The sequence below is a fragment of the Centroberyx gerrardi genome, chromosome 24 (genome assembly GCF_048128805.1).
Source record: "Centroberyx gerrardi isolate f3 chromosome 24, fCenGer3.hap1.cur.20231027, whole genome shotgun sequence".
Classification (NCBI taxonomy): Eukaryota; Metazoa; Chordata; class Actinopteri; order Beryciformes; family Berycidae; genus Centroberyx; species Centroberyx gerrardi.
In genome coordinates, this window is record NC_136020.1 from 22,947,048 (window position 1) to 22,973,384 (window position 26,337).

The 26,337-nt window shown below is 43.8% G+C and overlaps 2 protein-coding genes across 2 annotated transcripts in view; one reads left to right on the plus strand and one right to left on the minus strand.

Annotated features, from left to right (window-relative positions):
* Positions 1 to 26,337, minus strand: part of syn3 (synapsin III) — a 133,704-nt gene that overhangs the window by 47,584 nt on the left and 59,783 nt on the right. The window contains exon 6 of the mRNA XM_078282174.1: positions 25,553 to 25,642. Coding sequence (XP_078138300.1) covers positions 25,553 to 25,642 — 90 coding nt within the window. The remainder of the gene's footprint in view (positions 1 to 25,552; positions 25,643 to 26,337) is intronic.
* LOC139932411 (metalloproteinase inhibitor 3) lies at positions 515 to 24,022 on the plus strand. Its single transcript, XM_071926177.2, has 5 exons — positions 515 to 781; positions 12,064 to 12,146; positions 14,975 to 15,086; positions 17,624 to 17,745; positions 20,558 to 24,022. Exons 1-5 carry the CDS (start codon positions 652 to 654, stop codon positions 20,753 to 20,755), a joined length of 645 nt encoding a protein of 214 aa, XP_071782278.1. The 5' UTR covers positions 515 to 651; the 3' UTR covers positions 20,756 to 24,022.

The following is a 26,337-nucleotide window of genomic DNA, read 5'->3' on the forward strand; positions in this document are numbered from 1 at the left end:
TTCAGAAGTATATGTAATTTCATTCTTTAATTTTATTTATTTGTTTATTTATTTATTGATTAATATCAATCTTTATATATAATCTTTTTTTTTATATGCATACTTTTGAAACATATCACTCACCATATTCTGAAGTATATGTGATTTATTTTTTACCATTATTATTATTTCAGTATGGGAAAATAAAGCCAACCGGGGTAAAGTTCCAGTAAGTACATTTTCTGGCCCATTTGATATATTTTTTATGTGCATACTTCTGCATCATATCACTCACCACTCTGCAGCACATGTGATTTATTTGTCGTCAGTATGGGAAAATAAGGGCACGCGGGGTAAAGTTCCAGTATGTCATCTTTGTTATTCTTAATGGCATCACATCACCGGCCGCTGATTGGCCGGCCGGTCTGTGATCTGCGGCGGCGGAGAGGGGCGTGCACGTCTCGCACTATATGTACCGCTGCTCCGCGCGCTTCTCCTGGATCTGGGGACGCGCGAGTCAAAGCGAGGCGAGATACCGGAGACTTGGACATTAGTAACCCGGCGCGCGGCGGACACACAGCGGACAGACCGGAGCGGACGGACCGGAGCGGACCGGAGCGGACTCATTGCAGGGTTTTGAAGGCAGGAAAGCGGACTGTACCAGCGGGAGAGATGCAGTCGGTGTACCGGCATCTGTTGAGCGTGCTGCTCGTGTTCAGCAGCCTGCAGCTTCACCGGCTGGCGGACGGCTGCTCGTGCGCCCTGACGCACCCGCAAGATGCCTACTGCAACTCCGACATAGGTAAGTAACGGATTACTTTAAAATGCGTTACTGTGCCCGAGCGGCTTGTTGCGGGTGTTTCTTCTTTTACGTTTTAAATCCGTTACAGAGCAAAGTCTCTGCTCTCCATAAGCAGTGAGTTTCAGTCAGTCAGCAGAGGAGAGAAGAAGAAGAATCTGTTTAGTTCACTTGTGCACTTTAATTAAAAAGCTTTGCAAAATAAAGTCACCTAGTTTGAATTCTCTGTCTGCATTGCACTGGGAAAGATCCTATAACAACTCTCTCTGTCTCTAAATGAGGAACTCAGTAACTTTTACTTTCACTCCAGTACATTTCTACAGTAATTCTACTTCTACTTCAGTAAAATGTCAGAAAAGTGACAGAACTTCTATTTGAGCAGGACATCATGTTCCTCTCTCCACCATCCAGCTGCTGCAAGTCAAGCTGCTTCACTATTTAATGTTATTATCTGGGAATATAGTAAAATATATATCATTTTTTTGTTAATTGAATGACACTATCCTGAGACTTTAATTAAAGTAGTGGCAGGTGCAGTATGTAGGCCAGGGGTCCCAAAGTTTTCCATGTCAAACATCCCCAAAATGACAAGCTTCACCTCCCATCTGATAAAGGAGAGAGAGATTTTCTACTCAGTTTCTACTGTCAAACCTCTGATCAGACTCTCACTCACATCTTGTAAATGAAGTTAAGTGACATTTCTCTCATCCTGATTCTGTCTGGGACCCCTGAAACCCCCCTCCAGGACCCCCGGAGGTCCCAGGAACCCAGTTTGGGACCCGCTGACATGCAAGGAGCCACATCCACATAATTCAGTTGATCACACAAATCTTCAGCCTGGTTCAGTCTGGGAAACAGTTTCTCCGTGTCAGAGGTTTATTTTGAGACCTGCAGACCGACGCAGCGTCTCTCAAGTCGCTTTCTGGATGATTTTTCACAGAAACAGAATAAATTCTTCCCTCTGATCCGCTGTTTTGCTGATTAAAATGACTTTTTCAGTCCCCATGTGTGGAGATTGTGTCAGTTTGGTTTTCACTCCTGTCCAGAAGTGGAAGGTTTGCTGTTGGCCTTGCAGAGCTTTCCTCGCAACTTTTGTGCCTTGCAAAAAAACAAAACAAAACAAAACAGTGTGACTCCATGCCTCAGGATTCCTCAGATTTCGGCGGTGTGAATTCACGGCAGTCTGTAATTAGATACGGAGGCAGCTTAGCGTTTTAAATCCTGGATATTTATCTGCGCACGCTGGTATTTCTCTGTCAGACAGAGAGCCGGTTGTAGCTGAGAAATGCCCGGCCTTCTGCTTCAGAGTGTGTGTGTGTGTGTGTGTGTGTGTGTGGAGGGAGGGAAGGGGGGGTGGGGGGGGGCTTTACATAGCTTGTTTCCCTGCCAGGTTATGCTTTCACTGACTCCCCGGGATAATATGAACTAAGGATCTGGCCAGTCCAACTTAGCCAAACACTTGTCCCAGACCCAGACCAGAGAGAGGAGAGGGGAGGAGGGGTTTCAGGGTGAAAGTAAGTGATTTCGGGGTGAAAATACGTGATTTAAGGGTGATAGTAAGTGACTTATGGGTGAAAATAAGTGATTTTTGGGGTGAAATACGCGTTTCAGGGTGAAACTAGGTGTTGCAGGGATAAAAATCAGTGATTTCGGGGGGAAATAGGTGAGTTTGGAGGTGAAATGAGAGAGAAAAAGAGAGAGAGAGAAACTAAGTAAAGGAAGCGCTGTCATAAATACTAGGTTTGTTTTATGTGGAGACTGAACTGCCTGTTGAAGCTAAAGCCACACACACATTCACTCGAGGGTTCGACCGATACTGATGTTTTTAGACTGAAGCCGATATTTTGTGCCGATATTCAATATCTTTAAATTTGGCCGTTTTCATGCCAAACAAATTTCTAGTATTCAGTGTTCATGTGGCTTTAAAGTCACAATGACATTAAATTAAAAAAAAAATTAAATTTTTTTTTACCTTGTTAGCTTGTTTTCCACGTCATAATAAACACCAATTTAACAATAAATGGCAACAGTTTACAAACCTTTTAGTTTGTTTTTGTACTTTTAGATCCAAATTCCATGACTTCTCCTTCCTGTAACGGTGACCTCACGCTGCACCAGGAGGCGGAAATAAAACTTCTAACCAATAAAACCGAAACAGATTTTTGAACAGTCCCGCCGTCCAATCAAACTGCCTTTCTCTCCCTAACTGATCTCCCATTGGTTTACACTTCTGAATGATCTCTCCCTGCGTTTTGTCCCGCCCCAACATCCTGTTTCGACTCGAAATAAGTCAAATTACGGAAGGAAGTCGCTGTCAAAATAGCGTTTCCTTGTGACTTGAGGAGAGCTGAGCGTCGGCAGCCTCTCTCTCTCAGGACGTCCCCTCAGGGCTCCGGGACGCTTTCAGCCGACTGACCCGGTCGAACTTCCACAAACGGTCATGTGACGCCTTTCGAGTTCCTGCGGTTCGCTCGCGGCGTTGGCACCGGCCGAGACTCGCCGGTGTCCAATCTGGGAGCGACTTCAATGGCGGGCGGCGAGCGCCTGTGGGCCGCGCAAATCCTGTTTCCAAGGTCCCGGCTCAGCCTGAGGCGCTCTGAACGCTCACAACACACTTTACCTCTGGAAACACCCGGGGGGGACGCAGCGAGGTCACAGCAGAGAGTCACACTCATCCATCTGGGACAGGCCTACTCATATTAATGATCAGGCAATAATAATATAACAATAAAACTGCTTTGGCTGAATTTCTGAATATCTGTATCGGGACTGGAAAACAATATATTTCCAGACTTTTCCAGATATTTTGGTGCAATTCCCCAAACTGTGAGCCAATTAACTTTCCATACTTCCCCAGACTTTCAGGACCTGTGTATGTTTTGATGCGTTGTGCTCGAGCTTTTACACGATGTTGTAATTTTACCTTTTTTTCTTTTTTCCAGGCAGGAAAATACACGTTGAATTCCTAGGTTACGGATTTGATGTTAAAACAAACTTGCAATCTTGTCAAAACAGGGCGTGTCAAATTTTGGATGAAAAGCAGGTCTGAAATGATCCCATAATGCATTGCGTCAGTTTAGAGGTATTGCATGAATATTTACAGAACATGTCAGCCTTTGATAAGTTACACAGCGATGAATCCTGTGCGTATAAAAATATAATTAACGTTGACTAACGGCTTTGAATTGAAGTGTACGACAACAAAGATTCATTCTTTCATTCAAACTGTATTACTATCATCTCAAACCAAAATATGTAGTTCTGACTGATGTAGTTAAAACATGAAGAGGTGGAAAACCTACAAGTACGGGGTTGAAGCGCTCAGCGAGGAGAGAAAAGCTGTAATTTTCACTGTCAACATCAAAGGCAGCAGAGTGGATCTGGATCTTCCCTGTTTGAAACCTCTGGTCGAGTTCAAAGCGTGTTGCTCTTGTTTTCTCGGCCCTGACCCGTAATCAGCTGCAGCCGCTCCACCGGCTGAATCACAATTAGGTTCAAGGACTTGAAATTAGGTCACTGAAGTCTGTCGCTCTTGATCTGACCGATTTTAAAACCGTATATTTAAGAAGACGCAGCATGTACGCATGTGAAGAAAACAACTGTCCGGGATAAAACTGTCCATCCTAGTTTTTGTGGTTCCTCTGACGGAAATTTTGTCTACAGAAAGAAAGTGTATAATGTCACATGCACTTCTAAAATCTTAAAAGGAAATATCCGCAAGTATATTTATGCTAAGTACTTCATTGTTGATTTCTTAGATGAACTTTATTGGGCCCAGAGACGTATTTGGGTCATTACAGCAGCAAAGAATAGAGGTTTAGGTTGGAGAGCAAAGGGTTAAAAAGGTAATGAAGGATATAACTAAAATCATGAAATCACAGACAGCATCGTAGAGAGTCGTTTAACTAAAAGACAGTTAAAAGATGAGGCTCGGAGCTCCTTAGTTTGATCCAGATTTGATAGAGATGGATTATAAGAGGGACTAGGTCTTGATTTTGGTTTTAGGTTTTTATTTTTTGGGTTTCTATTTGGTCTTGAGATTTAAACAGACTCTGTCTCGTTTCTGGTTGAGTTTGTAGTTTCTAGTGTCTGTTTTCTGTTGGTTTTTCCCTCAGTTTTGACTGGCAGAATCTCACGAATGCCTTTGAGTATGAAGCTTAATTATAGCTTAATTTTTCACGCTTTGATTTTAGTCTGCTGTAAAGAAAACAGCTGAGAAAAGACAACCGCTTCATGCAGCTGCAGGCAGAGGAACAGTCAGAAACACAAATCATCCCACAGCGTTGTTTGAGGTTCAGCTCATCCTGTCAGTTTTGCTGCTGCACACCTGATCACCGGCCGATGACTTGGCTGTTTTTTCTGTTTTTGTTTGAGAGCTACTCGGCTGCTGTTCGGTGGCTCGGCTGAAACGACCCATTCACACGAGGGGGAAAGGAGCGGCGCTTGTTTTTTTCCAAAGCTCTCCGAAAGCGAGATTAGAGGCCCCGGGCCGTAACACTTTGACCCCGAGGATTTAATATCGACTCGCTCCCCCGGGCGCTCGGGGCGACGGGAGCAAACCTCTTACACGCTCGTACCGCGAACCGGGTCGGTCGCCGAGGATTAGCGCGGTTTGTAGTTTACGCTCGGAGAGAAAGCGATCCTGTTCCGCCACGGGTGTTTTGTTCTGCACAGAGGAGCTTTGTCAAACGACTGCAAAAAGGCCCGGGGCTTTGTAGCCGAGTTCTCCTGGTACCAAACCATCCTGCTGAGGTGTGTGGAGTCCAGTGAGGTCTGCAGGTCAACAGGTGACACAAAACATCCATCTTAACAAGTCCTTTAGTCTCATATTCAGCCTTCAAACCTTAATTTTCTTAAACGAGTAGAAACATTCTGCAGTGAGGAGAGATAACTCCACTTGTTTCCACTGCAGCTTCACTTGTTTCAGGAGTTTTCTACAAATGAAATAAGTCAGTGTGTTGAAACCAGTCAGAATAAGACAGATCACTGCACTGCTGTCAAGAAAATGACTCTTGATTCTACTAAATTCTTCAAACAAGTTGATTTGCATTGGAAACAAGTGAAATTATCAAACCTCACTGGCAGATTTTTTCACTTCTTTTAAGAAAATTCCAATTTTAGGACTCGATAACAGACTAAATGACTTGTTAAGATGCAGAGTCTTTGCAGTGCAGGGCTGCGTTATGTAATCGGGGATCAGCTATCCGCAGTTTTCCCCAAAGTGAGTTAAAATACGACGAGATGTCAAAGGTGCTGGATTCCTGAGGAGCCTGGGATGTGCGTCCCGTGATCCGGCAGGATCGGGTCTCCGGCTCGTTCCTCCCCTCCCCTCCCCTCCCCGCCCTCACCGGACACACGGCGCCTCGCCAGTCGCTGCTTTCTGCTCCCCGCTGTCCAGAACAGGAGGCCAGCGAGGGGGGGGAGAGTGTTTACAGCTGAGGTCTGACAGAACAGGCTGAGGACCCGACACAGACGCATGAAAACACACCGACAGTAGAAGTGCAAACCGAGGACTTAATCGGCTTCATTTTTAAATTCTTTTATCAATCTCTAGGATCAATCAGTAGGAATTGCAACATCGTCCCCTCCTGTCCCCTTGCTCTACGGTGGCCTGTAGCTGTCAAAAACACAGTCACATTTTCCCAATATAGAGCAGTAAGCTAGCTAATTAGAGCAGAGATCCAACAGAAACGTATAGTGAAGAGCGAATATATCACCATGCTGAATACTGGACTAATAAAATTGCTTTGGCTTTTGTTTTTTGGCTTGAGAACGAGGCTTTTTAGTCTTCAGGGATGAAATCGGTCGCTTACGTGTCTTGAAACTCCAGCAGGTTTGGAGTTTCTGTTCCAAATGAGTAAAGTGAGTTTTGAAAGCCAGAAATCTCCTGGCAAAGTCATCATTAAGTATTCATATACAGTATATTATGGTGATATTCCACTATAAGGCAGTAAAACTTTTGCCCCTTTAAAATTCAGCCACATGATACAGATTTGATTCATTTTCATTGTCTCAATTAAATCTCACTGAGTTAAATCTAACAGTTCAAAACCATAATTGGCAGAGTTGACTAAAGGCTTGATGTTTACGTTGCTTCTGATTGGTGGAGCAGGAACAGGCTCTCAAACGAACATGAAAATGCCACTGATTTGGCAGGAACAGGCCACCGTACGTTCAGAAGCGGCGACGAAAGCTGGTTTTCACGACGCCGTGTTCAGGTTTCCCACGCTGCCTCTGCGTTTTGCCGAGCAGAAAGTCGACATTACAGGCTCTCTGCTGCAGGTCAGACCTCTGACGCGTCGCTCCGACACAAAACTGAGCGGCTGGGATTCAGTTTCAGTGTTTATTTTTGAGCGTGGTAGTGTGTCATACTGAGAATTCCTCTTCCTCCTACTCGCCTCCTCAAACTTGGACCATGTTCTGCATACTAAAACATCACCGTCACTCTCTCTCTCACTCTTTTACTCTCTCTCTCTCTCTCTTTTACTCTCTCTCTTACACACACACGAAAGAGAAACCTTATTCTTGTCATGCTTGCCGTTTGCCACATCGTACGTAGGCCGAAGCAAATGCCTGACTGAATTACATCCTCACCTTTTTCAGATTAGCATATGAATCCAGGGTTGTGTAATCCCCTGGCTTTTGAGGGGGAGGGGGGGGGGGGGAATACGGAGCGAAAATGAATTCACTGTCTTTTTGTTTCAGTCGCTCCCCGGTTACCTCTCTTATCACCAAAAGCCTCCCACTCTGCAAAATGTGTGTCAAATCCTCGGCAGGAGATGAATATGCGTGCGTCAGAGGCAGAGCGGCCACTTGAATGTAATTGCCACTCATGTTTTACAGCGAGAGAGAGAGGGAGAGAGAGAGAGAGAGAGAGAGAGAGAGAGAGAGAGAGAGACTTACATTACACTATAGAGTAGCTGAGAGAGGTTTCAGCTCCTTGTGTTGACTGTATTAGCGCTGCAGGTCATGTGGAAACTGTTAGAGCCGGCAGATATCCTCAACTTTGTTTATGTGGAGTCTGAATTAGTTTTATTGGCCGAGTCGGTTTGCAAATACAAGGAATTTGACTCGGTTCGGCTCCTGCAGCTCACAGTTAACATAAAACAACACAAATGTATAAAAAGAAGTAGTGTATACAAAGTTAAATGTAAAAATGAGGGAATATATCTTTTTATGAGGTTGTAAATGAAGTATATACAAGTGTAAGTAGTTAAGTATACACTGAGATGTGCAGAATATTAGAGACACTTTTTATCTTTTCATGAAGTAAATACACTAAGGTGAATTCAGGTAAAAGCCATTATCCCTTATTGATTTCCCTTATAAAATCTGTATTGATCACACAGGAGGAGATGGAGATGAAGAGAAGCAGAAGGATTTTTAATGTGGATTGTGCAAAAGCGGCTGCAGCTCAGTATCAGGAAGATGTTTCTAATATTTTGTACATTGGTGGTAAATAAAGAGTAGTATGTAAAAACACTGAAGGTAGAAAGTGAAGCAGCAGGCTCTTATCTCCACAGCCTGCACATGGTTTTCTGGCGATGTGAGATTACATTATTCCGCTCGGCTCAGAACTGGGTTATATAAACACTCGTAACTCAGCCGGCTTGACGTGAAAGAGGCTCGGCGAGTGGAAGCGCTCTGCGGCGGAGAGAGTAAATATAACTTGTGAAGGCGGCGGTGCGGAGGGGCGTTCCCGCAGAGGTGAAAGGGCCGCCGGGGGGGGGGGGGGGGGGGGGGGGGGAATGACACAAATCCTCTGTCTCCGGAGCAGCTGAGGCCTTTTCACGCATTCCCCCGGGCCGACGGCATCGGCAGCGGCCAATTAGTGGCCGCCGTCCAACAAGTGGGTCCTATCTGGAAGAGCCCGGGCTGGATCAGCTGACCCTCCTGCCAGCCTGCACAAGGAAACACTTCTCTCTGTGGACCGCTGGTTTTCTGGTTTTGAGGTCGGGGCAGGGAAGGAAACTGGGTTTTGGGGCTGAACTTGAAAATAACAGCTTCAGTGTATTTAAACCTGCAATATCAGACCTTCTAACTAATCCTGAAACTAATGTGTGCTATGTGGAGATTTAACTGAGACATAATGATATGAGCCAATATCCAGCTGTGTTGCTGTTTTCACCTGTTTTCTAAAGCTTGTTGTCAAATTCTGCTCCTGAATTCCCTCCTGGAGCTTTACCACATTTTTTTAAACTAGCTTGGCTCCTCCCTCCCTCGCTGTTTAAAGACCCTGTGAAATAGCATCTTTACTTCCTTGATTTGATGTATTTCCTGCTGAAACAGGATGTTGGGGGCGGGACATAACACAGGGAGGGATCATTCAAAAGTCTAAACCAATGGAAATATGAGTCAGGGAGAGAAAGGCAGTTTGATTTGATGGGAGGGGGAGAGAGAGAGAGAGGGGCGGGACTGTTCAAAAAATCTGGGATGTTTTCATTGGTTGGTCACCGTTAAAGATACTCTGTTTTCCAGGAAGAAAAAGTAATGGGAGTTCATTTCATGGGGACTTTAAAAGCGGCGCTCATCCCCTCCCACTCCTGAATATTTTCTCATAATGGCATTATTAGTTACTTTACTTGTTAAACTGGTAAACTTGCTACCTGCCTCTTCACTTGTCATTGTGGGTCATGTGACCTTCAGCGGGAGAAACATCTGTCAAAGTGAGACTGGTAACTTCTCAGTAGGTACGGTTAGCTTAGCTGTTAGCCTTTATGCACGCTGCTTTGCTAGGTTTGTCCTTGGTAGGCCTCCGTAGTGCAGTGTAGGAAGGGAGGGAGAAGAAGTGGCTTTGCTGTGCTTTATTTACAAATGTGTTCCTGCTTTTGTCTCCCTCTAGTGGTCAGAAAGTCGCTTATTGCAGCTTTAACGGAGGAGGGGGGGGTCAGTGAACGCATCCTGGTATATCTGCACATTCCTCTGTAATTGCGGCCCGATTCCTCAGTAATTGTACCTGCACTCGTCTGTCAGACAGCAGTCGGGTGCGTTTTAGCGGAGGTCGATCAGGTGATATCGCTCCCAGGCTCATAATGACCGAGCTGACAGATTAATAGATCGAATGTCCCGCAGCGTATTATTATGAAAGGTCAGAAAGCATGGCGGCGGCGGCGGCGGGGGGGAATACATTAATACAAATAGATGTGAGATGAGTCACGCTTTATGTGATTGTGTGATTTCTGGTGAAGCCGCCGGCAGGAGGCTGAGGGCCGGAGGGACGGAGCGGCGCTGAGAGGTGAAAATATCCTCCGAGTGTCACTTTACACTTTGATTCAGTTCTGCAGCGGAGCGTTTTGGACCACGAACCGCCTTTGGACTCTGATTATTAAGAGATGTAACACAAGTACACGCATGGCTTTTCAGGCTTATGATTAGATCTTACATTACTGGGATGCTTCTTAAGATACATAAGAAACAACATAAATGTAGAAAAAATTAGGGTCATCTTCCTGATATTTAGTACAATCCACATCTTTCTCTAACTCGCCTGTTTCTCTTCATCTACATCTCCTCCTCTGTGATCGGTATAGATTTAATAAGGGAAATCAATAACTGATAATGGCTTTTACCTGGATTCACCGCAGCAGTGAACTCATGAAAAGACAAAGTGTCCCTTATATTTTGTATAATCAGTTTTTCTCAAAATGACTCCTTAGATATCACTAAAATTGCATGAAATAGCTCAAATAGAGAACGCTGTATCACTTTTGATAAGCTGTTGGATGGCAATTTGTTCGCTTTGATCCATTTTTTTTGTCTCAAGTAAATAACCCACCGGTTCAGAATCAGGTACTTTGGGTTATTTAAATAATCCATTGGTTGTGGTTGCCTGTTTGGGCGGCCGGCTCTTCCAGCTTCCCGTCTGACTCTTATTTTTACGCCCGTTTCCAGTCGGCTGGAACTAGGACAGCTAGACAAACACAGGGCGAACAGAAGATGCCACATGCCTCATTTCTTTCTCCCGTCCGAAGGAATGAAAGGCTTGTCGTTTTTTTTTTTTTTTTTTTTTTCCCTCGCTGGGGAATGTGAGCCTCCGAAGAATGTGGGAAGGAAATTCCACCGGGGAAAGATAACAAACATGTCCAGTGTTAGTTGTGTCTGCCGCTGTCCGGCTGTGGGCGGCAGGTGAACTTCACACCACGCCGCTCCCCCCAGCTCCCCCCCCCCCAGCTCCCCCAGCACCCGCAGCACGCCACCGCCTCGAATCAGGCTTCACCCCCAAACCGCCAACCCCCCCCCCCTCCCCGACAATAGGCCCACTTACTCCAACAGGACTGAAAGCAAACAAATCAGTTCCGCCGCCGAGCGTGTTCACCTCGCCGACGTTTACATGAGGGTCCCGCACGCAGATAACATCTCTCCCAATATAAAGAGAAGCCTGTTTGAACAGAGGAGACGCTCAGGCTCCGTTCACACTGCAGCCGAAAGCTTCCCAGTTCTGAATTTTCTTTCCCTCCCGTGTGACTCAGAACTGAAGTTTTCTAATCGGCGTGAACCACAAACCGCTGCATGGAGTCGCATTTGTTCAGTTCTGATCTGGATCACATGGCACAAAATTTGATCCATGCGGCCTACATCCTACTTCTGAGTAAATTTGGCATAATTCTGGCGCCACAGCAGCGTTAGCATGGAGAACAATGAAACACAACCGTAAAAAGAAAGACAAACTTGATTGGTATTTGGGGAAATGCTTCAATTCAGTCAAAACTTGTAACTGAAAACAAGAAGGAGAATCGTCGCTACAAAAATGGATGATGTCTTTTTGTTATTGTTATTCTTTTACTGTCTTCTCCACATGGCTGTCAGTTCATATTGGTGTCAGATTTGAGTCTAGAATAGATATGAAAAGATATGAGCAGCAACTCAGAATCGAGCGTGAAGTCCTGCAGTGTGAACGAAGCCTTGGTTTTGTAACACAAGGCGAGGCTGATGGGAGCCGTGGCCTCTTTTCCTCTTCTCCTCTTCTCCTCTTTTCCTCTGGTTTCTGTACCAAACTCCAATGTCCCTTAGTTTTCTTTTCTTTTTTTCCATTGGACTCCTTGGCAAACAGCAGCAATGCAGAAAATCGGATAAATGGATTAGCAGCTGCGGTGCCAACCGGCTCCTGAAACGGCATTTATGAGGCGCCGCTGACGCCTCCTGCTGGCCGAGGCAGTGTGGTGTCTGATGGACAGGGAGGGAAAGCCTGAGGTTGTTTATTAGTTAGAGGACCGGCCGAGTTTGTTCTGACGATTTCAAACTGGACTGAATATTCACACTCTTTATTCTGTCTCTTGTCTTCACAGTGATTCGTGCCAAAGTGGTGGGGAAGAAGCTGCTGAAAGACGGACCTTTTGGAACGATGCGCTACACAGTCAAACAGATGAAGGTGAGAAAGAGTCGGGTTTCTGCTGAAGTGTCACTGAGCAAGGCACTGAACCCCTGCCAGCTGCCAGGGAGGCTGTTCTGACCTCTGACCTTTCTGTAGGCCGGGGATGGAGAGGGGCGACAGAAAAGAGAGTTCACACGGGACGTTTGGCGTCCATCGAATTCACGGTCAAGTCTGCATTGAAGCCACCTATTGTGTTGTTGTGGGCGGGGCTTCAAACCTTTTGAGACAGTCTGTACAGATTTCATTGGCTGATGAAGAAAGTTAGCATTGATCATGATGTTGATCATGAGTTTCAACTGTTTTGACGGACTGGATTGCGATGTTTCCACGCACTACGCTCCGTCGATCCATGCAATAGAGCAGGGCTTTGGTTTTCTTAGGTTTCTGAATAAAACCGTTCGCAGACAAACACTTGAATGTAGTTGATGAGGTCATCAGAGTTGTAAACAGGTGGAGGCTTCAGCGTCTTGCTCGAGGACACTTCAACAGGTACGTACGTCTGTTGATGGACACATTACCTGCTGCGGGAATTGAACCTGAGACCTTCTGGTTACAGGATGGTCTCTTTAACCAGTAGACCACCTTCTGAGAGGGTTAGTCACAAGGAATAAGACAAAAAATAGTCCTGTTCTAGTTTATTTAATCTAATGGACAGGTGGATATTGCCGGTCACACACTGGCTCCTGCAGGGAATTGAACCTGCGACTTTCCGATTGCAGGACGGTCCCTTTAACCGCTCATCCGCCCTGTGAGAACTCAGTTTATTCAGCACGGAGGCCGGCTCCTCACGCTGTATATTCTTACATAATGCTGCATGTTTCCGAGACCCCGGCTGCTCTGGGAAACATCAGCCGGAGGATTAGCAGGCTGACAGACTTACAACTCGGAGAAAACTCTCCGTTCAGAGTGGAAACATTTCACCGAGGTCACGTGCCAAATCAGAACGATCCCGGTTCTAACATCCGGAAAACGAAAGCGTCAAGTAGCTTCTGGATCAGTGGCAACTCTGGGACTTTGTAAATGCGGGGGCAGGGATTGAGACTTAAAAATGTAACTATAATGCAATATTTGTTTGTTTTTAATCAATTGTGTGTACTCAAGGTTCATGAAATAAGTTTGAATACGTTCAGAAACAAATTATCAAACAAATTTGCAGGACAAAGTTTCTATCACTGCAAGAACTCATTAGACTTGTGTTGTCCAATAATTATTTAGGTGAAAAACAGACTCCGGACCGTGAAATGATGAATTTCACATAAACATAACATCGACACCTGTCACTCTTCAGCTCTTCTTTCTGTCTAAAAGGAAGCCTTGGTCTCTTAAAACAGTTTCAGGCGATCTCATTATGTCAGAGCTAAACAGCCAATGACGTACAAGAAAATCTGGGGTGGCACCAAGGGTGGGCTGACCCTGGCCCCCCTTTGGCTCCGCCCCTGCTCTCGTTAGTGAAGAACACCAAATTAATCAGCGTGAAGATCATATTCAGGAATTAGGTGTGACCTGTCCAGCTCTTGGGTTTTATTTATTTGTAATACCAGTCGTCCGGCAAAGAAACTGGTGATTTGTGCCTGTAAATAAACTACAAAGAGCCGTTTTCTTTAAGAGCTGATAAAGAATAAATTTCCCTCCCCAAATTTCACCAACTCCTACGAGACGAACGCTTTCGGTTTTCCCAGGAACTCCACGGTTTTTGGGTCTAAATAGCTTCACAGTTTGTTCTGCCTTTCTGGAATCAGTGCGTCTAAACAGGGATTTCCTGTTGTTCCCAGACAAATAAATCAGGCAGCAGAAAGCACAACAACTCTCTGGGCAAAACACGGGACTTTTTGGCTCGGTTTGGTACCTGAGCCGGACGGAGCTGAGGTTCACGGCTTAGCGGAGCCAAAGCAGCATCAAAGTCAAAGCGTTATTACATAACGTTATCATGTTATCTATGATTGAGTTAAGGGCCGAGCCTAAGACTTTATCTCCCGCGAGGAATTCCTGCAGGAATGTCATCTGATAAAGCCGGAGTACTATTTTCATTCCTGATGATTTGGACTGAAGAAGTAGTGTGTCTGGGGAAGTGAGCCGTTTTCAGGTTGTAACCCGCCGTTAGTTATTAGCTTTCTTGTCTGGACTTCCATATTCTTGAGGCCTTTACTTGGAAAACAGTAAAAAAAAAATTAAATATCGAGCAGTGAACATCAAGTCCCAGTTTAGTGTGACTTTAAAGCACCAGGCAACTTCAACTTCAACTGTTTCTAAATGGTAGTGAGAGGTAACTGAAAAAAAATGAATGAAAATTTTGAATTTTAAGGTCCCATATCATGTAAAGCAGGACTCCCCTTGCCTCTGTGATGATAAAGGAGTTGGATGTGTATCTAAACATGGTGAAAGTATCAAAACTAAATCCACACAATCCATATTAGAAAAGCGAGCCTCTAAACGAGCCGTTTGGACTTCCGTAACTTTGTGGCGTCACAAAGGTTCGCTCATTATCATTTCTGTAAGAAATAATAGACTAACAAAGTGTTTTTTTCAAAGCGGTCGAGTGGTCGTCATCGTTTATTACCGGAGAGTTTTCCCTACCTGTAGCCGCCGGGCCGCGGCGTCTCACGTTTCGCTCTCGAAACGGTTAGCCAATCGGAACAGAGGGGTCGTTAATATTAATGAGCCTTAAAGACACGGCGACAGAAACGGCCTGTTCTTGGTAAGGCTCAGAGAGATGCTGGAAAATGAACGTGGAGAAATGGATTGAGAGTGTTTTTGGTTCATCTGATAAAACGAATAACACAATTTTCATTCCTGTTTACAGTTTTTTCATTTCTGATGTCTTGCAGATGTACAAAGGATTCGACAAAGTGCAGCACGTGCAGCACATCTACACGGACTCCTCGGATAGTCTCTGCGGCGTCAAGTTCGACATCAACAAATACCAGTACCTGATCACAGGTGAGCGAGAAGGCTCCAGGGTTAATAATTGACTGGACTTATATAAACACTGGCAATGTTGATTTTAACACTCTTAGAGTTAAATTAACACTGACGATTCTGCTGTGACACACCAAGAGCCTGAAATTATAAGGTTCTATTTATCAATTCAAGGTGCTTTATTGGCACGATGGTTTAAAAGCAAACAATAATGCCAAAGCATGGAACAAGAAATTAATCAATTAACCATTAACCAACATTTCTGAAAATTAATCCCGTCCTCTTCTGTGTAGCTGTGTGTGTGTGTGTGTGTGTGTTGCTGTGTATTTAGGCCCTCCACTGTCCGTTAACTATCAGTATTTCTGTGTTTATGTAACTCATAACAGTTCTATCTGACTTTTTATGGAATCACAATCGAGTTATCCACATATTCCTGATCTCTGAATGTGACTTTATGCTTCTGTGTTGTTGTTTTTTTGGGGGTTAAACATGTAAACAGACGGTACATGACACTTTTGCCAGCTGGTGTGTTAAATATTTGATGCCCTTTACCTCTAAGATATTAACACTTTTTAATTCCAATAAATCCTCAAAACAAAATGCATTTCAACCAGGGAAATGTTGACAAATTTCCGTCGGTCAGTTCTGTCAATGAACTATTGTTCCCTGTCAGAGGCAGCGTTGCTAACAGCAGTGGGAGTTTGTTTGGCTTAAATGCAACTCCCCCCCCCCCCCCCCCCCCCCCCCCCATCCCCAAGGACTTCTTCCCTTGCTGTGACACAAACTTTCCCACTATTTATAACCCTCCATTTGCCACTGTGCGATTGAGACGAGGCAAGGGCGCATTTTCTGTTTTTTCCTTCTTTCTGCGTCCGTTCCGTTTCCCTTCGCTTTCTGGAGCCAGAAAACAGCAGAAAACACTTTTCTCTCCCTCACAACTTGTAATTAACAGTCAGCAGCAGCAGGAAGCGGCCGGCGTTTTCCAGCAGAAGCGTTTTTTTTTTTTTACGAGTTGCTATTTCCAACGGAGGCGCAGTTTACTTTAAACCCCCGGAGCGCTCGGCGTTATGCGTAACCGCCGCCGAGCCCCCGACCCGTAAAGACTGTAAACGAAGAAGCGGGCGTTGCCAGGCAGCGGCGGCTCTGTTTACCTACCGGGTCCGGGTGCGAGTGACATCACTGACGGCTCAGGGCGTCTATAATAAGTTCTGCATACATTCATTACAATTTAAACACGGCAGGGCCTGCGCCTTTGATCGGGCCTCCAGCGCTCTGCCCCTGATTAGTATTTTAGGAGCGTGTCACACACTCAACACCATGTAATACGCCTGCTAGTGCCGCCAATAATCCAAATGAAGGGGTGTGTGTGTGTGTGTGTGTGTGTGTAGGTAGGTGGGGGGGTAGGGGGGTCGAAGAAGCACGTGTGTGTGTGAGCTGTCAGATTCCGGCTGTCCGCGGTGACGACACGGCGAAGGCGGCGCATCATGATGCCCGCAGGCCGCGCCGCACCTGTTCCAGAGGTCAGAGGGACGCGAACGCCCCGCCGCTAAAAATACCCGTCTGCCGACCTTTGGGACGGTCAGAAATAGGAGCGTTGGTTTAATACGGGCTTACTGTACAGGATTGTCTTACCGCAGTTAAACAGCTTGGATCGCCTCGGCGGTTTGTTTACAGTGTCCCGTGTTTCATACAGGAGGATTATGAAATTACACAAATATACGAAACGCCATGTGTGCATTCATATCCTCATTACTGTGTATGCTAGAGAAGATGTGAACTAAGATTTAACGTTGGTGAGTCTCTGCTCTCGCTGCGGTTTAGGAGACAGTTTGGATTTTGACTTTTAGTTTGGATTCATCACTTCTTGTGTGGAGAAGATTTCCCACCGGTCTACATTCCCGACACCAGAATTTAATTTGTGCAGATATGGTGAATCAGCACCATACAGCGTGTCAGTTAGTTGTTGCTGCTCCACTTTGTGATTTAGGCTGATAAGACGGTTGCTTTTTTAGATAAGAATCTCGCCTAGTGCAGCTTTAATGTGTCATCCTCGCTTTAGATGCAGTGTTTTGCGAAGCATTGTATTTTCTACACTTGTACACACCAAATAACTAAATTGAAGCTCTGCCTCCATCACAAAGTGGGGCTGTAACAGAGAAGAGTGTCCCATCCCGACTGAATGGTACTCAAATGAAATTCTGGAGTTGGGTGTGGAAACTTCTCCGCCCACAGTAAGTGAAGAATAGAAACTTCAGAGTGAAATCCAAACTGTCTCCTGAACAGCAGCAGAGAAAGCTGGACTCACCAGCGTTAGATGTTTTCCTCTCTCGTCTCTTTGGTTTCCTTTGGTATAAAGCGTCACCGACCTCACTGCACAGGGTTTCTGGGTAATGTAGTTCAAACAGTTGCCACCAAAGTGCAAAGTTTCCGAGTGAAGCTTTAAACAAATTAACTTTTTCCAAAATGCATCTAATTTTTGGAATGAAACCCCAGAAACAAATCACAGCGTCACAACATGCATCATGTCGACCAATCGGCTCTGCTCTCCTCTGTTGCAGGGCGTGTGTATGAAGAGAAAGTCTACACCGGTCTGTGCAACTTCAACGAGCGATGGGAGCGGCTGTCGCTGGCCCAGAAGAAAGGCATCAACCACCGCTACCAGCTGGGCTGCAACTGCAGGGTGAGTGGGGACCAGCGCTGGGACGGGACGGGACGGGACGGGACGGGACGGGACGGGACGGGACGGGGGGGGGGGGGGGGGGAGGGGTGCGAGGTCTGTCCCGCTCTGAGCGCCGCCCTTCTCCTCTGAGGCTGAACATGAAAACACCTGTAGGGGGCCGTCTGCTTCGTTAACATGAAACTACTGCTGAAACAATTACTTAATTAATCTATTAGTCAATCGACAGAAAATCCATATTTTTTGTCATTTATCAAGCAAAAATATTACATTTAGCTGGTTCCAGCTTCACAGATGCGACGATTTGCTGTTTTTCTCTGTTTCATCTCATTATAAAATTAATCCTTTGTGTTTTCTGGCTGCTGGTCAGAAATCTGAAGAATCACTTTGGACTCTGGGAACTTGTGATGGACATTTGTCATTATTTTTGACATTTTATAGACTCGATGGTTAATTGAATAATCTAAAAAATGATCAATAGGTTAATCGATAATGAAAATAATCGTTAGTTGCAGCCCGACATGAAGCGCTGCATAACGTCCAGGGGGCAGAAAATACTTTTCACATTCAGTCTTCACGGTTCCTTGGTGTGTGAAGGGTGAAACTGATTTAGTCTCAAAGTTAAAACCTGATCTGAACCTGCAGGCTGCTGGGAAATGATTACCAGACAAACACTGCTGCTTAACACTCTGTTCCTGCTCCTCTGGTTCCACTTTAAAGAGCCGTTCAGAGCAAATCCAGGTCCAGACAGCTGTGTAACGTTGTGTCGGAGGAACAGAGAGTTCCCACTGAGAAGACTAACGCTTTAATATAAACGACACTGATGCATCATGTCAAAAACGACTTTTATGGTTATATGGTCGTTATTGTAGCTGATCTAATGTTCTATTTTTACTCTTACTGAGACTGAATCATGAGTTCAAAATATCCCCTTTCATTTTTTTATCACTTCATTTTCTATAATATACGTTCTGGATGTAAGGCAGAGACAGAAGCGGAGGGTAAAAATAGTTTCACTGTGATCTTTGGGAGTTATTAAATAACTCAGCAGAACTGGAATCGGCTCAGTTCTGCATTCCACGACTTTACACGACTCTTTTAATGCGAAACTTGCCGCCGTGCGTCCGCCGCCCCGCCGCCGTGCGTCCGCCGCCTGAACCTTCCTACTGTACCGCAGCACCCTGAACATCTGCTAACGCCATCGGCTCCTATCAGTATAAGTGGACCAGCAGACAGGAGAGTTGGGTCTGTGTGGCGTTCAGAGACGGCCATCACTCAAACCGCGGTGTAAACATCACACTTATTAAAACACGCTCCGCCACCAACCTTCGCATTCCTCCACAAAATGATGATTTACAGCACTGGAATGCAGGAAGCGTGTTGTACTGGGTTTAGAAAATTATTCTCCACGGACCATTAAAACCGCTCGAAACCAGGAAGTTAAACGCTGATCGTCTGCGAAGCGTGGAGGACAGACTCTCCTGGATTCAATAACAAAAACACCCAAAGCGGAAAGTATGCCTTCTCGCTTACTAATTGAATTTTCTGGCACTTTCAGATCCGCTCAGCTCCCTCCTCCTCCTCCTCCTCCTCCTCCTCCTCCCTCCTGTGTTCCTGAAGCGCTTTGCAATTGATTCCTTTGGTTTTTTCTCGCTTTTCCGTTAATCGGCGCTCGGAGTAATTCTACAGAACTTCCTGTCGGTTCAGGCTGGATATTCATCCTCCGAGCCGCTGCTGTCGGAGGGTTTTTTTTTGTGCGAACACCTGGAAGAGCGGCGTGCGAAAGAGGCGGAGAGTAAAGCGCAATTTAAGTCGCTGAATGCATCGAGACCTGATGATTGAATCCCAACGTGAACAAAAATCCTCGCCGCTCCAAAGAAGACGGCGGACTGATTTGCCGTCATTAAAGCGTCCGAACGCCAGTGCACGCTCGCTGGTGAGGAAGTTTGGAGATGCTGAGCACGTGTTGCATTATGGGAAAACCGAATGATTTCAAAAGCCGTCTTTCTGCACCTGATGCATTAATCTCATAAATTACTTTAAAAAAGCAAAAAGCAAATGCTGAACAGCTGGATTCAAGTCACAGTTTTAATTGCTTGAGACTTGACTTGGGTTCTGGTGACTTGGGACTTGACTCTGACTTGTACTTTGATGACTTGAAAAGGTTTCTAAAGTCTTGACTTGAGATCTTGTGTTTGTGTAAATGACTCAGATTGAAAGTGATGAGATTTGTTCCAGCAGACGACTGAATTTAAATTCTGTTTTCTGAATTTGTATGGAATGATTGAATTTATTGAAGTTGAAACTGATTCTAGAAATCAAACTCATGATGCTCTTACCAAGTTTTTATCCTATTAAAACCATATTGCATTGAAAAGTCCTAGATATTTAGTTTTCTTTAAGATATTAAATTGATACTGGACTCTTGATTTGTTCTGACTTGACTTGCTGTTCTACATTTAGACTTGAGACTTGACATTAATAACATGGACTTGACTTGGATTTGGTAATCTACATTTAGACTTGACTTGAGACTTGTGCCTCAAGACTTGAGACTGACTTGGGACTCGGGGGGAGCAAAGTTGACTTGGTCACACCTCTGCCCTAGAATGATCATATAAGAAAAAGAGAAATGCCAGGAAAAGAAATGAGAAAGATCAGAGCTAAGGAAAGAGATAGAAGGGGTATTTTTTATTTTATTTTTTTACTTTAAGTGCATAAAGCAGAACAATTCCATGTTTTTAACTGTGAAATAAACACAGTGAGTCTACACTAGTTGTGGTTAGTATTTATTTGTCTCTCCTCTCTCTCTCAGATCAAGCCCTGCCACCACCTGCCGTGCTTCGTCACCTCAAAGAGCGAGTGCCTGTGGACGGACATGCTGTCCCACTTCGGCTACCCCGGCTACCAGTCCCGGCACTACGCCTGCATCCAGCAGAAGGAGGGCTACTGCAGCTGGTACCGGGGCATGACCGGCCGCGACAAAACCACCATCAACGCCACCGACCCCTGAACCCGACACACCCCGCCCGAACCGACTGCCTCCTCCTCCTCCTCCTCCGTCCCGCCCCCCCGTCTCCACCCGTCCCGCATCACTTCCAGAGTATTACAGGACTCTTTAAACTCACCGGCCTGGGTGACCGCTCCTTTTTTTAAAGGGGGGCAAAAAAGAAAGAAAAGAACAAACATATAACAGTGCCTGTTTCGTAGCACTTCTGATATAAAACGATACCTTTTTCTTTGTTGTACAGATCGCCTGCGTCTCGGTTTGACTCCGCTTTCCGTTTCTTTTTCCCCGAATCAAACGCTGTCCGTCCAACGAAATGTTCCTTTAGGGTTCAGCGGTGTTGAACAGGCAATAAAGACAAGTAATTTAAAGGGGCAATAAGTCATGTATTATCTTTATCGACCTCTATTGGCGACCAGTTGGAAGTGCAAGATAAGCATCGAAAGAACTGATTCCTTCCTACACAAGTCTCTGTACGGTGGCCTGTAAGTGACACAAAGAAAGTCATTTTCACAGTAAAGAGGAGAAAACTAGCTAGTTGGAGCAGAGATCCAACAGAAACGTCTAGTGAAGAGCGAATATATCACCATGATAAATACTAGAATAATAAATCTGCTTTGTCATTTGATTTTTTGGCTTAAGAACGACGATTTTTAGCCTTCAGAGCTGAAATCAGTCGTTTACGTGTCTTGAGTTTTTATTTCAAAACAATACAAGCTGGAAAGTGCGTTTTTTTGAAAGCGAGAAATCTCAGCAGCTGATGAAGTAATCATAGAGTCACTGGTATTGATCAACCAGCCTATCAAGTACAGCAGATATATTCTGGTCCTTTTGTGATATGAGGCGGTAAAAATTCTTACTTATTGCCCCTTTAAAATGTTAAAACTGTTAAAACTACTCTAAGACTTACTGGTGAGAAAACAAAACAAGCTTCAAGCAATAAAGAATACGATGTAAATTTGAGATGCAGAGCGATGAATCATGCAGTTCTGCATAATAATCAGAAATACAGAATCTGTCCAAACCACAGATGGAGTGCCAAGGCGAGGTATGAACGCTGCACCTCTCATTTCAGCTACAGATAACAAAATGTTCCAAGGGTTTATAATGGTATTTAATAATGGTATTGTTTCACAGTGAAGTATATATCTATTATGTTCACAGTCTATACTGTAACATGTCTATTTATGGATGGTAGTATCTCTGCTTCCCTGGCTGTTTGCACTGTAACTCATTTTGGTTTCAGCTATATCACAAAACACACTTATGCTATTAATCGATAAATATCAAAGAAAAAATTTGGAGATTAAACATATCCTGATTCACAAAAAAAACACAAAAAATGTGCGTTACAGTGCCAACACAGGGAATACCTAATCTTATTTGCAGAGAGATGGTTATATTTTATTTTTGCTGTATATAACATAAGCTACAGAAATGACCTATCCACTCAACTGAAACCTCTGTACTACATTTTATTTATCTGTTTATTGGATCAGACGATAAAAAACAAAAACACCAGGCCAAAACGACATGACAACCATGACAGCCTGTTCATCCAGAATGAAGGACCAGCGTCTCCGAACCACTGATTTGTAAAGTTCGTCCTGTGTTTGAATCATCTTCGGCAGATTTTAAAAGACGGTACTTTTTTTTTTTTGTTTTGTTTTTTTGTTGCTCGATCATGAAGACGGGAATTTTTCACCCAGCTAATGAAAGTATAAAGCAGAGGTTTCAGACAATGAGCTGTTTTTTTTTGTAAGTGTATATTCCATCTTTTTTTTGTATTTAACTATTTGAAATGAACAAAAAAATATATATATATGTATATGAAAGTAACAATATTGTCTCTAAATTCTTCTTCGATCGTTTCCATCTGGGGAGTTTTTTTTTTTTTTTGGTTTATTTTATTTTATTTTTTTCCAGTGCCGTATCTTCAGTCCATTCCGTTAACAGACACAGTTTCGCTTCAGACGGAGCGACGGCCCGCAAAATTTGGGTTGGACCGATATGGGTTCTTGAAGGCCGATAGCAGATATTTTATTCAAATATCTTTAAATTTGACAATTTTCATGCCAAAAAATTTACAAATATTCAGTGTTTCCCCCCAGAATTATTATTATCTTTTTACGATGGAAAAGCCTCTGAAAAAGCATTTAGACCATCATGGGACACTAAAACTGAAACCCAGACTAACAAAAATTTTTGATTTTTGAATTTTTTAGTTCTGGGAAACTCTGGGCTACATTACTGCCTTTAAATGAAGAATTAAGTCACAAAAAAACCCTAATTGACCAATTAAATAACATGAAACATTTACAAAAAAAAACTATATTTAATAAAAGGCCAACATCGTCCCATATACCGGTCTAACCCTAACCCAAAAAGTATCTGATTTCTCAGATATGTGTTTTGCAACTTTTGACTCTGCACTATGATCATTTAAATGAATGGAGAAAGCCGTCGTTACGCAGTATTCAACACAGAAAATAACGATGCCGTATCCAACAGAGAGACAAAATCACCGTACGTCTGCAGCCTCCTCACAGTATTTTTTCACAGTTAACACCAGAAAGGCCGAGCTGCTGTTTTTGAATTTTGCAATTGAATTATCTCAGCTTTCAAAAAGCGTCCCTCCATGACTTTTCCCAGATTGATTTTCTGTTTTTACATTTGCTGTTTATCCATTCTGGAAAAATGTTGCTACCTGAAATTCATCCGTCAATATTTGAAAAACATAAATGATTCTAACCTCAAAGATGAAATATTTTATAAGCAAATGTCTTGTAATTAATTGGAGCGAAACTCCAATTACACAAGATAAACAGCAGCTATAGTTCTATTTTTACCCTCTAATTGGCAGCAGCTTGGTCTTCTCTTAGAGGAAAACCCCATCGGCCTTTCTAGCGTTAAGCAAAGACTGAAACCGGTTCTGTTAAATCCTTGTAAACATCGTACAATTCAGTTTTTCACGCTCAAATCATTCGGAGGCGTCCTCCTCTCCAGGCTCTCTCTCCAGCTGTGGCGTTTCTGTGTCTGTTTTTGTGCTTCATGTTTGTGTAAATATTCTGTCTGCTTAACACAGAAACACTTGGTCAAGTTGATCCTGAGTGCATTCAAAAAAACAAAAAGGAAGCTGGTAAATGGCTGTGTACAGTAAACACTGATTCCTGAAGTCTGGGGGGGAGAATGTTTCCTTGTAGGGGTTACAGAAATGTTTGACTTAATTTCTGTGTTTTATATTTTTATAATAAAGATTTAATGAAAAACGGGCGACGTGGGTCTGCGTTGGTTATTTTTGTCTTGTTAGGAATTGCTGGAATTCTGTATTTTGTCCAATAACTCATCCACACATTGATAACTTTTCGTACATTTTGGCATATAGATAGTCCCAGTCAACTGCTACTGGGATACAAAAAAATGGCACCAATTGGCCCATAGGGGGCGCTATAGTCCGCCTATAAAAATTTTCTGCCATTTTTGAATTTTTGAAAAACCTTAAAAAATCTTCTTCTTATGAACCGCAAGTCAGAATGGCACCAAATTTCTTGTGCAGGCTTCTTAGACTTACCTTTATTTTGTTTGAAAGTAGCTAAGGAATCAGTCAAAAAATGGCAGTTACTGACCAATGTATTTATCCAGGTTTGACACAAAAAGTTCAACTGATTGTAAAATCATGCCACAGTAATCAGTCAGCTTGAAATGTGTAAGCGTGGTCAGAAACATCATATTAAAACGACCTGTCAAACCATATAGTGATATGTTGAGATTTGAGGAAATTACAGCCCTTTGAATTTGTTGCTATATTATGATGATAATGAAGACTACATCTCCCATAATTCTTTGTGTTTTCCTGTATTTTGTCCAATAACTCATCCATACATTGCTAACTTTTTGTCAATTTTGGCATATAGATAGCTCAGGTCAACTGCCACAGGGAAACAAAAAATGGCACCGATTGGCCCATAGGGGGCGCTGTAATAAGCTCCCAAAGTCTAAGGCTCAGCCCCACCGTCCCGTTAGTTGCAGAGATGTGAAACTTGGTAAACTATTTTGCCTCTAGGACCCATAAAGTCCACCTAAAATTTTTGGAGAAACTTTCCAAAATCTTCTTCTTATAAACAGCAAGTCAGAATGGCACCAAATTTGGTATGGAGGCTTCTTAGACTTACCTCTACTTTGTTTGAAAGTACCAAAGTTCAACTGATTGTAAAATCATGCCACAGTAATCAGTCAGCCTGAAATATGTGAGGATCCTCAGAAACATCATATTAAAATGACCTGTCAAACCACATAATATGTTGAGAAATGAGTAAATTACAGCCCTTTGAAGTTGTTGCTATATTATTATGATAACAAAGACTCCATTCCCCATAATTCAACTGCCACAGGGATACAAAAATGGCACCGACTGGCCCATAGGGGGCGCTATAATAGCTCCCAAAGTCTAAGGCTCAGCCCCGCCGTCCTGTTAGTCGTACAGATGTAAAACTTGGTACACTTATGTAGCTGATCATACTGAACAATTTTGTCTCTAGGACCCTAAAAAAAATTCCGCTATTTTGGATTTTTTGAAAAACCTTCAAAAATCATCTTCTTATGAACCACGAGTCAGAATGACACCACATTTGGTCTGCAGGCTTCTTAGACTTACCTTTACTTTGATTGAAAGTAGCTAAGGAAACGGTCAAAAAATGGGTGGAATCATTGACCAAAGCAGCAGAACCTGTTCCATTGCTGCCATGTGGTTTTGTTCTCTGCACTCATTTTAAGTGGAAAACATAATATCTGCGAGGCACTCACCATCTGCGTGTGGCTGGGGTAGAAGGTCTGTTCGTTCAGGGGGAATTTCTCCGGGCCGAGGGAGTGGTACAGCTTAATCATGTGAGAAAACTGCAAACAGAAACAAACAAGACATTAAGACGTCATTATTTAGGAACCGAGACAGAGAGGAGGACAGATAAGAGCGTTATAAGTCCCACCCACGTTCACAGCACTACATTTATAACCGGCCGGACGGTCTCGGCGAGGATGGGACGGGACGTTCGGTCTGACTGGACATGTTTCGTCTGGACTCTCAGACGGTGGTGAAATGTGAGCCGGACCCAACGCTGACAGAAACAGGGGTTCAGTTCAGGTTCCTTTCTGTACCCAAAGGTCACAAAGATCACCAATGGTCCTTAAAGGAAAAATCCCATCCACTGATCTTCTTATCCTGTTAGATCTCATCAGTTTGTGATGTTCAACACACTCCAGGAGTTATTTTGTGATGAAGTGTCATTTACTTTTCTGGTGAACCCACTTTCCCCTCAATCTGCCTTGTCTTCTTCTACTTCAGTTAGCGGTTTCCTACGTTTCCCAGAATGCCTTTCAACAACCCCTCAGAGAACGGGCCTGAACTTGTTGCATTCAAGCTGTGGGCTGGAGTGAAGTTAGCTTTACATTGGATATGCTGTGGCTATATTTTGAAACCAGTGGCTGTAAATTGTTTTTTCTCTTCCAGTAATCATATTCATCAGTGTGGTTTTACTTGTTTGATTTACAATTTATTGAAGGTGGAAAAATGAATATCCACTAAATATGCAATA

What these genes read in the sequence shown, in the direction of transcription:
- LOC139932411 (XM_071926177.2), top strand. Translation starts at nt 652, where the DNA reads ATGCAGTCGGTGTACCGGCATCTGTTGAGCGTGCTGCTCGTGTTCAGC. An exon ending in ATACCAGTACCTGATCACAG is followed by an intron (nt 15,087 to 17,623) that starts GTGAGCGAGAAG and finishes CCTCTGTTGCAG; the next exon opens with GGCGTGTGTATGAAGAGAAA. An exon ending in AGCTGGGCTGCAACTGCAGG is followed by an intron (nt 17,746 to 20,557) that starts GTGAGTGGGGAC and finishes TCTCTCTCTCAG; the next exon opens with ATCAAGCCCTGCCACCACCT.